Source organism: Symphalangus syndactylus, chromosome 3, assembly GCF_028878055.3.
Source record: "Symphalangus syndactylus isolate Jambi chromosome 3, NHGRI_mSymSyn1-v2.1_pri, whole genome shotgun sequence".
Classification (NCBI taxonomy): domain Eukaryota; kingdom Metazoa; phylum Chordata; class Mammalia; order Primates; family Hylobatidae; genus Symphalangus; species Symphalangus syndactylus.
The window spans coordinates 17,789,991-17,804,855 of NC_072425.2; the positions used below are offsets into that span (position 1 = coordinate 17,789,991).

Sequence of the window (14,865 nt, forward strand, 5' to 3'; positions counted from 1 at the left end):
CCCCATTAAGAACTCCTCAATTGCTTGAAAACCTTGATGACCTTCTCCCTGAGTCTTCTCACTCACAGATCCTCCACCTATCCCTGTATAACATGTTTTCTTTCCTCTACTCTTCTAGTCACTGTAATACTTACATGCCACTCCTGTGCGATAATTCCCACCCTCACCCCCCATGTGAGGCACCCAGAACCAGACGTAACTGTCCAAGAGTGGTCTGGATAAAGCTGAGAAAAGCAAGATTACTACACACATATTAGAATGCCTAAAACACAAAATAGCTGACAATATCAATTGCTGGCAAGGATTGAAGCCACACACTCATTCATTGCTGGTGAGAATACAAATTGGGACAGACACAATCTAGCTTGTGCTCCTAGGTATATACCCAGCTGATTTGAAAATCTGGCCGGGTGCAGCGGCTCATGCCTGGAATCCCAGCACTTTAGGAGGCCGAGGTGGGCAGATCATGAGGTCAGGAGGTCGAAACCAACCTGGCAAACATGGTGAAACCCCGTCTCTACTAAAAATACAAAAATTAGCTGGGCGTGGTGGCGTGCACCTGTAATCCTAGCTATTCCAGAAGCTGAGGTAGGAGAATCGCTTAAATCTGGGAGGCGGAGGTTGCAGTGATCCGAGATCACGCCACTGCACTCCAGCCTGGGCAACAGAGCAAGACTCCGCCTCGGGGAAAAAAAAAGAAAGAAAGAAAACTTTGGTACACACACACACACACACACGCACATGCACACACACACGCACACACACACACAAATGTTTGTAGCAGCTTTATTCATAGTTGTCAAAACTGGAAGTAACTAAGTAACTGAGATGTCCTTCAGTAGGTGAATGGATGAACAAACCATGGATGGTAAATCCATACAATGGAATATACACATACAAAAGAGCTGTCAAGACATACAAAGTAATATAAAGACATGGATGAATGTTAACTACACATCGCTAAGTGAAAAAAGTCCGTGTGAAAAGGCTACATGTTTATGATTCCACGGTAGAGATGGTAAACAGATTAGGATCTGGATTGCTATCCTCCTCTCCATATCAATCCTGCCTTCTTCCTTGGGCAACTTCAACATCACTGCAAATGACCCTGGCCTCGGATCCCTTGAGCACTTCAACTTTAGCAACTAGACCTCCCTACCACCTCAGCCACCTCTTTCTTCTTGATTTCCCAGATCCGCTCTGTGTCAGAAAACTTCAGTTCCATCTGGGGCCACGATCTTTAAACATTCTAGTCCTTACTCTCTCCTTGACCCCCACTGTGTCAGACCTTTCCTCTCACCACGTCTTGGATTCCCTGGCAGCCCTTTTCCTTGGCATCCTTTTCCTCTTAAGCAGACCAATCCCCTACCATTTGTCACTTCGGCCTTTTCTTTTCTTTTGAGACAGCATTTCGCTCTGTAGCCCAGGCTGGCGTGCAATGGTACAATCTCGGCTCACTGCAACCACCACCCCCCGAGTGCAAGCAATTCTCCTGCCTCAGCCTCCCGAGTAGCTTGGACTGCAGGTGTGCACCACCACACCCAGCTAATTTTTTTATTTTTAGTAGAAATGGGATTTCGCCACGTAGGCCAGACTGGTTTTGAACTCCTGACCTCAGACGATCCACTTGCCTTGGCCTCCCGAAGTGCTGGGATTCCAGGCGTGAGCCAGCATGCCCGGCCTACTTCAGCCTTTTCTTTGCCACTAGTTTAACTTCCCTTGCATCTTGATCCTTCCAAAAAATCTGCTTTGCCAACCCCTAAGGGGTTGGGTCTAACCATTTGCTCTTCCATGCACCTACTCTTAGGCTAAGAAGTGCAACTAGAGAAAACCATCTACTACCCACATGCACTGGGGCCACTTAGAAAATCACAATCTCTATTTCATCTGGGCCACCATCACTGCCCAAGAGTCTTGCTGTATTTCCAGAGTCAGCTCTCTCTCCTTTCCTGTGAAGCAGATTTTTTCAAGCTTTCCCCAAACCCATCAATCTTCTCACCCCACTCCTTCCCCCTTTCCCTCCCATTTCACTGATGAAGAAAAGCCATCACTCTCCTTGTATTGCACCTACAAGTGGGTCTACATCTGCCCCTTTCCTTTCTGCTGACTCATCTCTTACATTGAAGAGGCACCCAGGTCTTGGCTTCTTCCACCTTTTCTGAGACTTTACCTCATTAAGTACTTCCTCTCTTTCCTCATCTTTAACTTTTCCGGGTCCACTGGCTCCTTCACATCCTTAAGGTTCCGCTCACTTCAAAGAAGAAAAAAGCATGCAACCACCTCCCAGGACTTCTTTGACTACTCCACTCTCCAGCCACTCCCTTCTCAGCTCCCCTTGGAGCCACTGTTGTTAAGAATCACTTACACCTGCTCTTTTATATACCACTCAATCTGCTACATCCCTGCAAAACTGCCCTTGCTGCTAAAATCAAAGGACTCTCTTTCAGCCCTGTCTTAGATGACTCATTCTGTAGCATTCCCTCATTTCTGAAACACTGATTTCCAGATACTGCCCTTTCCATATCACCAAGTGTTCTGCTCCCAGGCTGCTCTCTCTCTGCCTCCTGTGTGGCCTCCTCTCCTCTGCCCATCCCTTAAATGTCAGCAATCCTCAGGTACTCACTTGGGCCTCTGTTTCTCCTTGGATGATTTCACTGACCCCGGGCCTTCAAATGCAGATGACTCCAATATTTGCATCCCCAGACTGGACCTTTCCCCGACTTCCAGACTCAAATATCCAATGACCTCCTGCATACTTCATCCCACATGTCCAAACCTAACTCATCTCCAACTCTCAAAACTGCTCCTCCTTTGTGTTCACTGTCTCAAGTGAACTGCCAAATACCAAAAGAGGACCCTCTTTTACTCTTCTCTGTCATTTCGCTCCATAACCAATCAATCACCAAGGGCTGTCATTTTGTCTTCTAGTATTTTCTTGTGCCCAGCCAGTTTACAGCTCCAATCCCTCATGCAGATTGACGGAACAGACCCCACTGTGGCCTCCCTTGCTCCTGAACATGCCTCTCCTCTGGTTTCCCCGCCCTAGCATGGATTCCCCTGGACTGGAATCGCCTCCATCATGTTTGCCTCCTGCACTCGACTATGAGCTGACAATGGCAAGGGCGACAACTTGTTTATTGTTGACCCCCTGAACCAGCACAGAGCCTAGTACATATTCAGTCAATGACTACTGAATACATAAATGAATATAACTACAGTAATGAGCCTCATATAAAACGGAGTATTACACAATCAGGAAAGAGTAACTGTTTAGAGATAGCATGTGGAAGACAGGAGAGTGCTAACATTGTCTCCCAGCCCTGTGATAAATTAGGTTTGGAAAAGCAGAAGGTTCTATTAGAAAAATGTTCAGAAAAAAACAGAAGGCCCCTTAAGCAGAGGAATTCATCAGCTATGTAAATTTGAGGAAGTTGTTTCACTTTGCAGAGTCTCAGTTTCTTTATCCATGAAATGAGTATAAAATATCTATCTCATTAGGCACGTGAAAATTGAATTAGATAGCACGGGTAAAATGCTTAGCATAGTATCTGACTCAATAAGTTCAGCATAAGTGCTCAATAAACGTTTTTAAAATAGTTTCGATTAAAGCCAAGAGGAAGCAGAAACATTCAGGGACTAGGCTCATGAGCATGGGAGTTCACAGGGCAGACAGGACTTGAGAGTGACAAGGTTATCAACGGAATGGATTGGGGAGAAAGCTCAGAGCAGACTGGAAGAGTACAAGAGAAAAGAAGGTCTATGATAACTATCTGTCTTCCTTTCTGGCCCTCATTCACAGCTTCTTCCTTCCAGAACACCCTGATTTTCCTTGAGGAAATACCCCTTCTCCATTCTCAGTCCATGTGGCCTAGGCCTACCATCTCTCCTCCATAGGAAGGACTGTTTCCAAGACCTGGTCAATCAGAGCTTCATGTCTTCCTGGTCAGAGTGATTAGATCATAACAAACAAAATGGGCCACAAGCCAGGGGAATCTGAGCCACTGAGTCTCAATTCCAGGGCATCAGATAGAGCTACTGAAAAAGCAGCATGTCTTTTCTCCTGAGGTTGCCCTCGGAATATGATACAAGCCTGGAATTGTTGCTAGCCATCCTGCAATCACAGGGGGAGGCTATCTGAGGTGGAACCAGCTCAGAGGAAAGCAGAACCTGGAGGTGGAGAGAGCAAGACCAAGTTCAGATGGTACTGTCCCCACTGCCTAGATTCAGCAATATTTGAAGTCAGTATCTCCCTAGATTTAGTTGTTATACATAAGCCATGAAGCTCTCTTTTGTGCTTACCTGAGTTTGAGCTGGGGTTTCAGTCATTAGGAACTATAAAATGTGTCCATGAGAAAAGCTGGGAACATTTGGCCCTGTCCAGTCTCCATGAATATAAAAAGGACCTGAGACCCAAAGAGAGGAGCGGCCTTAAAGCAGGTTAGCAGCACAGCCTAGACTAGAACCACGTTTCTGCCAATTCCCTCTGCACCTTTTCCAAAACTTTCAGCATCTTTGTGATACAAGCCCAACCTTGCACTTAGACCCAAGCCTGTTGGTCTGGTCTTAACCTTCCTTTCAGCTCATAGCTCCCACTACTCTGTCCCTTTGTTTAAGCTTACATGGAATGTTTACTAAGTGTCAAGTACTGGGGTAATCCGTTTATATTCATGATTCTTGTTCAGTCTTCAAAATCCACTTGAAATTATTCTTCCTGTTTTACAAATGAGGACTATGAGGCTGAGAAAGGCCAAAAGCCAACCTAAGATCACACAGCTAATAAGTTGTTGCGATAAGACTCACACCCAGGCCTGTTGGATTCCCTGAGACACAGCTTCTCAGTCTATTGTCCTCAGACCCATAAATGTCCACACATAAACTTCAGGAAGGCAGTGAACACCCTAAAATTAATGCAAATTTGTATATCTGTGCAGTTTTCTGGAGGAACATTCATATGTGATACTGTCAGATTCTCAAAAGAACCCAAGACCCAAAAAAGATTGAGAACTTCTGTGCTACACGGTGTATTCCTTGGGGTTGTAACATAGGCTGGTTCATAAAAGACCTTTAGTGAACTTGGCCAAACTCTTCCATCTCAGCCACTCTATGAGCAAATCCCAAGGGACTCAGATCCCATGGAGAAGCAGGCAAGCACTAGCCACCGGGTTTCTGTTTGTCCACAAGAAGCCTCAAATCCCCTCGCAACCTCCTCCCAATCAGCTGATCTTCACATTTCTCTTTTCTTCTCCCAAAACATTTGGATGCTTACTACATGCCAGACATTGTGCTAAAGCTCTTCATATTCCATTTATTCTTCATAACAACAGTGCAAGGAGAACACTACTATTATTCTCAGTTACAGAAAAGAAAGCTGAGGCTCAGACAGGTAAGTGAACTGCTTTCTTTTATTTGGAGTCTGATGAGTCTTGTTCTCACACATAAAATTCTGCCAGGAAGGGACGCCAACAAGTTCATCCCAAAGAAAGCAGCCCCAATGGCTGATCAGGCCTGGCCTCTAGCCAATTTTCAAACTAGAGCTACCAGGGCTATGTCCAGGAGCTGCTGGCTCTCCGACTGGCTGATGGGCCAGCAGGAAGACCATTTCCCAGAGCATTGTTAGAAAAAAAATGTGACTTTGCTTCTGGCTCATTTCATCACTTGGTCTGAGCTGGACACAATACAATTGTTCACAGAATAAGCCACACTGCCTTTGCCAAGTTGACCTGGCATCCACATGCAAAGCAGATTGATCCACAAGCAAAGCAAAACAGAGCTCCCTCCTCTGCGAGCTGTGGCTGGTCAGAGGTGGGGACTGAGTTGGCTCCCAGTCAAATAGTTTTGTTAAGGAAACTATGAATTCCCTGACAAAATCCTCACACTTTTTTTTTCTTTTTTAAATTAAAGACTAAGCTCAGTTGAAAAGAGACGATTTTTCAAAACAAAGAAAAAAGAAGCAAAAGACTTTGGAACTTCTCTTTTCAAAACAAACAGTGTGCAGCCCCTACTCCAGATGCACCTAGGTCTTTCTTGGTTCCTACTATATCTCATCAAATAATAATAATGCTAATTCCAGCCCCAATCTTCAAACTACAAGCTGGTGCCTTTCTGAGGATCCCGCTGGACTTGGGGTGGAAGGTCAAGGCTGGAGAAGCCTGGAGAGGGTTGAGCAACAGTGATGCACAAGACCAAGCATTTCCGAGAGAGAAGGCCCAGCTGGAGAGAGGGCCCAAAGGGAATCCAGGCCCCATCACCCAGAGGGCCAGTCATACATACTATGCAACCTCTAGGCCACTGGCCTCATTTGAAACCAGAAAAATAAGAATGAAGGAAATCTGTCAACAGTACAATTTGGGGCTTTGGTTTGCATGCCTTCTCCTGAAGATCATGCAGGTCTGGCTGAGAAATAAAGACACCCTACCTCCCTCAGTTGATCCAAGTCTCCAATCATCATTCCAGATCTTCATACCTGGAGCACAGGTTCTTGTTGGACCAAGTCAGTTTAAAGTAGTGCAAGGCCAGGGAACAGGCCATCAGGAATTCAAGAAAGTTCAATTTAAAAAGTACTTCCTGAGCACCTCATCTATTCGTTCCATATACAGTTAATGAGGGTCTATGATATGCCTGACATTGGGCAAGGTGGTGAGGGACACAGTAATGAACAAGATAGACATGCTCATGGGGCTCCCAGGCCAGCAAGGAAGGTGGAGACTACAGAGTTATACAACATGAGGACAAATTAATAAAGGACCACATGGAGTACAGGGTACAATGTGGGGATATGTGAACTCATACGGGCTGGGGATTCAGGGAAGACTCCCCGAAGAAATGACATTCAGGCTGAGATCTGATTGGAAGTTGAACAGGGAGGAAGGATTCTGGGCTGTGAAGACCACACACACGGGGCCTGACAGGACAGAGATAAGGTATATCAGGTAAGAGAAGGAAGGCCAGGAGGACGGAAAAGAGATGAGGCTGGAGGGGTGGACAGAAGCGAGATCCACCATGCTGAACCTTGCAAAGCATATTAAGGTACCTGAACCTTAGCTTAAGTGAAACTGGAAGTCACTGAAGTGATTTAAGCATAGGAAAGGTATGTTCAGTTCCACCTGCTCTGTGAAAATGGACTATAATGGCACAAAACTGGATAAAGGTGGGGGACTCAGGAAAAGAAGCTGGATCTGGGGCCAGGTACCTGGGAGACAGCTTTGCGGGGGCGGGGGGGGGGGGCGGCTCGCAGCCTATAGGGGACAGCAGCAGATTGCTCTCTGGATAGGCACATGCAAGGGGTGTTGCTTACCTGGTTAAACCTCCGGGTAAAGGCCACAACGTTAGGGGCAAGACTGTGTTTCTCCTTCTTACTCCATCCACAGCTGGCTAGTTCCTAGGAAGCACAGAATGAATTTCAACAGTGATTCTAGTTGGGATGCAAAATACACCAGGGGCATCAAATGGGAACATGAGCATGCATGAAGGTGGGAAAGGGCTGACACCTTGGCTGTTCCCATCTTTACCAGGTGGGAGAGGAGGGCTGGGTTTGTAGGTGACGGTGCAGCCTGGGACTACCAGAAGTGAGGATAAGTGGAATACTTTTCTCCACAACTCTGGCCATGTTTCCCAGGATTTCTGTGCCAAAAGAAATCCACTGCCACTCTGCCAGCTTCTCTAAGACCAGAAGTCCTTCTTACAATGCAAATCGTCTGAGGGGGCACAGAAATGTTTTAACCAGCAGAACTCATCCCCGCATAGTTGTGATGCCAGGGCTCCATTAAAAAATCTCAGATTTCACTGGCCACATGACATCATCCATTCCTGGTGTGAGGCAAAGTCTCAGTCCAAGCCTACTGCAATCAGAGAAGCTTCTGGTATGACCTCAGATTCTGTCCTGAAGTTGGCCCCTCCAATCCCTCATATAACCAAAAGCATGCAGAAGGAAAGGTCCCCTTTAATATCTTGTCCAGGGGCCTTGTCTCTTTTTTTCCACTAGGTTTAGCATTATAATTTGAAAAACTGAATTATCTAGATTTTATTTATCAGTAAGGCTGGCTCTTAGCCAAGGGATGAAAGCTGGACACAACAGGACCAATCTAATAGGATTACTTGGTGTTACAAAAAAGGACCAAGGAGAAGCCGTCATCCAAATGCCCAGCATTCTCAGCGTGTGCCTTGTGGAGCCCTGACACAGACTAGAGGAAAGGTAACAAAGGTTACAAATTCTGAAATTCTCCACCTGTAAGTTACAAGACCGCCTTTTAATTCCTACCGGGCCTCAGTATTACTAATAACATTGTTTTTTGCCATTCACCTAGAGTTTTCATAAGATCTTTAGTGAGAGGCAGCTGCCCAGCAGCTACAATAGATATAGATCAGGGGTCTCCTAGGAAAGCAGGGAGAGGAGCAGTAGGAACAGCCCAGGACAAAACTGGCCACTAGCAGTCACGTCTGAAGGGCCACGCCTGTCAAACACACCTTAGGACCTGACAAACAGCCACAGACAGGGTCTTGGTGGGAGCCTGGCTAAAGGCAACAGCAGCTCCTGGTCACAAGATGAATGCCCTGGACTTAGGAACACAGAGGAACCAGCCAGGGGCCGAGACGCCTCCTCCTGGTGCCTCACTTCTGTCCTGAAAGTCACCCACACAAGAGAACACAAACAACCTGGAACCTGCCATGTCCTTCACAGCCTCACAACTTAGACTCAAGTAACAGCAATGACAACAGAATTCACTAGTGCTACCATTTAGCAAGAATTCCCCACACAGCAGGCGCTGGACAGGGCATCTCACCTATGTCATCTCTTGTAATTCTCACCACATCCATTTTAATAAAGAGGTTTCTTTCTCTTGGATGAATATTGTGACTCTACTTCTTTTCAAAAGCAGAGATGAATCTCTTTAAGTTGTAGAAGTTATAGCTCTTTACTATGATTCTTCTTGTTCTGATGACATATATTTGCACTTGGTTTCTTTTTTTAATTTTTATTTTTGTAGAGATGGGGGTCTCACTGTGTTGCCCAGGTTGGTCTCAAATTCCTGGCCTTATGCGATCTTCTTGCTTCGGCCTCCAAAAGGGCTGGGATTACAGGCATGAACCACTGCACCCAGCCTATGTTCGGTTTCAAATGTATGTTTGACCTACCTCAGTTACATGTACTATCTCCCTCTCTTTAAAACACATACTTGAATCACTTTGCAAATATATGTTATTATTGCCCTTTTAAAGTTTGTTTGTGAAGACAAAGGCCTCTCTCCCCAGTGAATCACAAAGCCAGTCCTGGAAAAGTATGGGTTTATAATCAAATATAAAGCCCAACTCATAAAACTGATGTTTCAGGACTGAGGCATAGTTGTTGCCCAATTTCTAGCTGATAATTGCTCCCTTTGTATTTTTCCTGAATTTTCAAATAAATAGAAGAAGTTGTGTGTGTGTGCACGTGCACGTGTGCATACGTGAATTTAATTCAGACTCTGTAGTCTTATTTCCACACCATAATAACTTCAGACAACACCCAGAAAGGGAGCAGTGTGGACCCCAGGGTCAGATCCTGGCTGGCCATACCCCAGCTACACGATGCTTATCTTCTCAGAACTTCTAGTTTCTCATCTTAAAGTGGGTATGATACTATATTTATCTGTGAAGCTCATTATAACAATTAAATGAGATTAAGACATGCAAAGCACGTAGCACATGACAGGTACTTGATAAAGGTTACCTGCCTTCCTCTTCCCAGGGCCACGCTGCTGTTAAGCAACAAGGCAGTATTCAGACTCAGTTTGAACGCCAAACGTCTTCTTTTTCCCACACCACTCTCTCTTTACTGTCTTGAATTATTAACAAAAATCTATTATTATTTCTCTTTCATTTTGCTGATATCACGCAGGCAAGAACCAGTTGGTACTTAATACATCTTCCCTAAATTTACTTGGTTTGAACATTTCTAAGACCCTAATTCAAAAACTCTATGTGGAGTTATTGGGTTTTGACAATTTCCTAAGGAACCTTTCACACTGGAATGCACATAACATTTAAAATTAAAACATCAGCAGAGTAAAACATTATGTTTGAGAAGCACTTTGATAAAATGGAAGGAGCAAAGGATTTTGAGCCAAATTATCTCGCTCTGAATCCCAGACCATGTCACTTATTTCCTGGGAAACTCCAGACAAATCATCTCTCTTGGCATCAGTTCCTTCAGTACTAAATATGAAGATGCTGTAGCTAACCCCATAGAATTGTGATGGAGACTGAAGGAGGCAGAGCCTGACAAGGGAGGTGACATGCGGGGCACAGGGCCTGGCTGGCAGTAGATGCTCAAGCAGCCTCTGTTGAATGAATGAAGCATGAGCACTCCTCAGTGTGAAGACCTCCCAAATTCAGCACAGATTTATCACAATGTCAGAAGAAATAAGACCATTCTATCTGTGCTAAAACAAGTACTGGGCCCGACCGCTTTGGTGCAGTTCCTCTTCTGTGTTTGGCCTTACAGGATTACAAGAGATTCCATCCGTGTTAAGTGGGTTTAGGAAAATGTGAAGTAATAGAACAAAACTCTTTCAGTCACTAATGCCTAAAAAAGGTCCACACTGTGGAACTTATTTGAGTGTAATTTAGTTAAAATTGACCAGAGGAGACAAGGCTGATTCTAGAAGGGAGACAAGGGTTTGGGATGAGCCCAGTACGGCCCTGGTAGCTCTGTGTCTGTGGTGAGCCAATGAGCTGCCCAGGGACTGTTGCACAGCCCTTCCCATGGGCGCTGAGGCCCACATCTTGCCCAGGCAGTCCCTGGCCCTGACTTCATGGCTGAGCTGACCGGATGTGAGGGGACTAAGAGCCTGTGCAGTCTTTTGGCAGGTGCTGCGGAGACCTTCCTCCTGTCACCAGGGTGTTCCTCAGGCTCATCAGGGAAAAACAGATGCTATGAGAAGAAAACTTCCTGCCACCAAACTTAAATGTCCTTGCATCCTCTCCCTCCTTCTAGCTTTAATGAAAGAGGGGCTTCTTTCGCTCTCTTCCTGCCCCCATCCCACCCTCTGCCTTCTCAGAGACCTTACTCTGATGCCCTCTGTCATCCCTGTACCTTCCACGTCTTCCTCTCCAATTTCTCCTTCCTGCTAGCATTTTAACATGCATTAAGCTTCTCCCATTAATATTAATAACAATAAAAAACACCTCTCCCAGACCCTGCCCCCTCCAGCTCCTGCTCACTCTTCTCCCTTGCAAGAGAACGACTTAAACTCATTCCCCTCTCCTACCTGCCTTCCCTGCTCCCTGCTCCCCTGTAACTGTTCCTTCCCCTAAGACAACTTCCCAACTAGGAAATCAGTGTCCCTTCACCGGCTGCTCTTGGCCCCCACCATATATGTTGTCCTCTGCCTTGCCTTTGCACACTGTGTTCTCCTGTTGTCTCCCCACCTTTCGGGCCCCTCACTCTTAGTCTTATTTTCCGGCTGCTCTTCTCTTTTCTGACACAATCTCCACCTCAACTTGTCCAAGGTCATCTTCTACATTCTTCTATATTTCTCCCTAGAAGATCACATATACTGACTGTTGTGGCTTCAACTACATGTCTGTGTCCAGCCCAAGTTTCTCTCCTGAGCTCCCGTCCAGCATAGCCAGGTACCTCCTGGCCACATCTTCTTTGGCATCCCACAGACAACTCAAAATCAGTGGGCCCAGAACCAAAGGGGTATCTGACCAGCTGCCTTAAATAAAAAACACATAACAACATAAAATTCATTTAGCCATTCACTCTGACAGTCAAAGAAGAATGTTTATCACAAAGACACTGTGGAAATAATCCCTAACTGTGCAAAAACAACTTAGTACCCCCACCTGTAAGCAGTCCTAGGTGAAAGCAAGAATCAACACTGGTTTCAGCTGCCCCTGCAAAGCTGCTCTGGGCCACCCCACCATGAGGCTCACTCCACTAGCTGCCGGTTTTGTGCTTAGGGGTCTGGGAGTCAGATGCCTTGAGGTGGGCTGAGAAAGGCCCAACCCTGACCGTGTCTGGAGTCCATCAGGTAAGGCCTTGGGAAAGGAGACTGGGGAGTGGTGACAAGTCCTCTCTGAAGACCCCCACGGCATCTAGGCCATTGGGCCACAGGAAGCTGGCGTCAGCACATGGCCCTTCCACGTGTGCCTCTCACTGCAGTCATCTCCAAATCATGTTCATCAAACGTGTCCACATGGAAAACGCATTGCCTCAAGGGCGAGTCACTACAACAGACCTCAGGACCACTGCCAGGCTGACACCAGCCAACAGCACATCACCACTGTGCTCAATGGCTTTCTTCTTCCTCCTCCCTCCATGTTTCTACCACTCTTCCCACCCTACCCTCTCACAGGAAGGAAAAAAACAACAACAGGAAAGACCTGCCAGATTTGCTTTTATAAATCATCTTCAGAAGAACTGGTGGGACAATTACACACCTAACCAAAGGAGTTCTAAAACACCCTAGGAGATAGGTGACCCAGTAAGGTGGTCAGGGAGACAGTGCCAGTTTTGGGGACCTGACCAGAGTGGGTCTGACTGGGGAGTAAGGCATTCAGGGCCTAGACTCTTGTGACAGAGTTAAGAATGGGCTAAGGAGATGGGCAAATAATAGAGAGTGGCTGGCGTGTCCTTCAGGTACTTCCATGCCTTGTCACCCACAAGGAAGTCTACATTCTTCTCTATCTATAGTTCACCCCAGGAGACCACATATACTGACTGCTGTGGCAATAGCAAAGGTGCACGATGTCCACACCTTCCTTGTGTGGAAGTTGGGGGTCTAGAGGCCCAAGCAGGAGCAACAGAATTCCATGAAAGCTACCCACCTGGGATCTGGCAGAGGGGCTGGCTCTGGTCTCAGGAGTGAGCTCTGAGGACACAAGGGTCACAAAAGAGAGGCCACAGCATATAGTAGTTAAGGACTTACATGGACCAGGGCTGATTCCCTGGCTGTGTGAACCTGGACAAGTCACTTGAACTCTCAGTGCCTGACTTTCTGCATCTGAAAAATGGCATTAATAATAGCACTTCCTTTGTAAGGTAGTTATAGGAATTAAATGGGCCGATATTTGCAAAGTGCTTAGAAAAAAATGATACATTGTAATATTTTTAATGTGTTTATTAAATTAAATAATGCTCAAAAGGGAAAGGCAGTGCTGAGCAGTGGGTGCAGGGGCTGAAAATCCAGGCCAGGAGAGCCCCTGGAATCAGATGGAGGAGGCACACAGGACAGCAGTCCCTGGACACTAGGACTCCAATGGTGCCAGGATGAGAGCCAAGGCCCAGTCAGAGGGAAGCACCAGCAAGATTTATTGAGCACCTAAGTTGTGCCAGAAACTGTGCTACACACTCCACAGAGACCATCTCATTTTATCCTCACAGAATCCTCACAGTGGATACGACTGCTCTGACCTCCAATTTCTAAATGAAATAATATGTAATAAGCAGGCAAATTAATTTGTCCAGACCACACAAGTAGTGGATGGTAGAAGTGATGGGAGCCCATCCTCACCACGGCCAGAACAGAGCTGCAGCCCTCAGCTGGGGCTCCGGCAGGCTTGCAGCCTACAGGAGAACTGGGTGACATGAAGGCATAGACCAAAGCAGAACCTGGGCAGGCTTCTGAGAGCACCACACCTGAGTCAGGGCCAGCCCAGGAATCGGGCTGCCATGGCCAGAATGGGGCACAGTGCCTCTGGCAACACAGGCAGGGCTTAAAAGACAAAAGGGATAGTAGGATCCAGAGTTTAAATGTCTGCAGATACACAGGGAGCTCCTCCAGGGGCAGAGACTTAGGGATATCTAGAATCAGTGTTTACTGAGTGTTAAAATGGCCTGCTAGACTCTGGGCTAGGGGACTTACATGCCGTAACTTACTGAATCCACAAACAAGACGATGAGATAGGCACCATTTGATGGATGAGACTATGAGGCTCAGAGAGATTGCCACATGTCTAAGGTCACACGGCTAGTAAGTGCTGGAACTGGGATTCAAACCTCAGTCTGATTCCAGAGCCCACGCTCTACATGGTGTCAGAAAAGTCAGAACTCAGAACAATCTGAGACTACAAAGCAAGCTAAGGGAAGCAAAGAAGCTTCTTGGTTCTTTTAGGCAGCAAATGCGCCACAGTTTATGGATATGCTAATTGGGGAGAATACTCATCTGGTCTGTTTCAGGGAAGCCCCATCCACTGGTGGGTGGGGGTCGCATCCAGTACCACTAGTTCTCCCCTCGGTAAAATCTGCAGTTCCAGCAGATCCTAATAGTTATTAACAAAATATAAATGCTTGCATTTGTGTATATTTCACTGTAAACACAATCAAATATCATCTTTTTCTATAACTCTTAATAAGACCATGAATCAAATATGTGAGAGGACAGTGAAGTTAGTCCATGATTAAAAACAAGTTTCAAAAGGGAGAAGCTGATTCCATCATGTGTGTCTGTGACAAACCCAAAACCACCTACAACTGGTGCCATATTAAGTTCAAAATGGGATGCATGTTCAAATGACACCTGACATACACATTTGCCTAACATCACTCCCAAGACCCCTCTGACAAAGCACAGAAGTAAAAGATAAACCTAAACTAGGAACGAGAATGGAGTGGAGGGCACCACTACCCTCGTCAAATGAGAGATTTCAACATTACTGGAGATCAGCACGGATTTTGATTAAATGAAAACAGAAAGTCTCAAGCTAGACTATGCCAGGAAGGGGCTACAGAGGTGGTGAAGTCAGGCTGCCTTGGGGGACCTCAGAGAGGCTCCTGGCTCAGAGTCATTAAGGAACAATAAACAGAGGACAAATGAAAGGTCAGTGTACTGGACACTGTCTCAGCCAGCACCCCCACCTGCTGCCTGCTAGCATCCACCCCCA

General features: G+C 46.2%; 1 protein-coding gene across 29 annotated transcripts in view; it reads right to left on the reverse strand.

The window, feature by feature from the left end:
- The window catches only part of RALGPS1 (Ral GEF with PH domain and SH3 binding motif 1), a 302,263-nt gene that overhangs the window by 184,085 nt on the left and 103,313 nt on the right, over positions 1-14,865 (reverse strand). For all 29 annotated transcript variants that reach the window (XM_055271045.2, XM_055271044.2, XM_055271039.2 and 26 more), the window contains one exon: positions 7,295-7,378. In XM_055271045.2, coding sequence (XP_055127020.1) covers positions 7,295-7,378 — 84 coding nt within the window. The remainder of the gene's footprint in view (positions 1-7,294; positions 7,379-14,865) is intronic.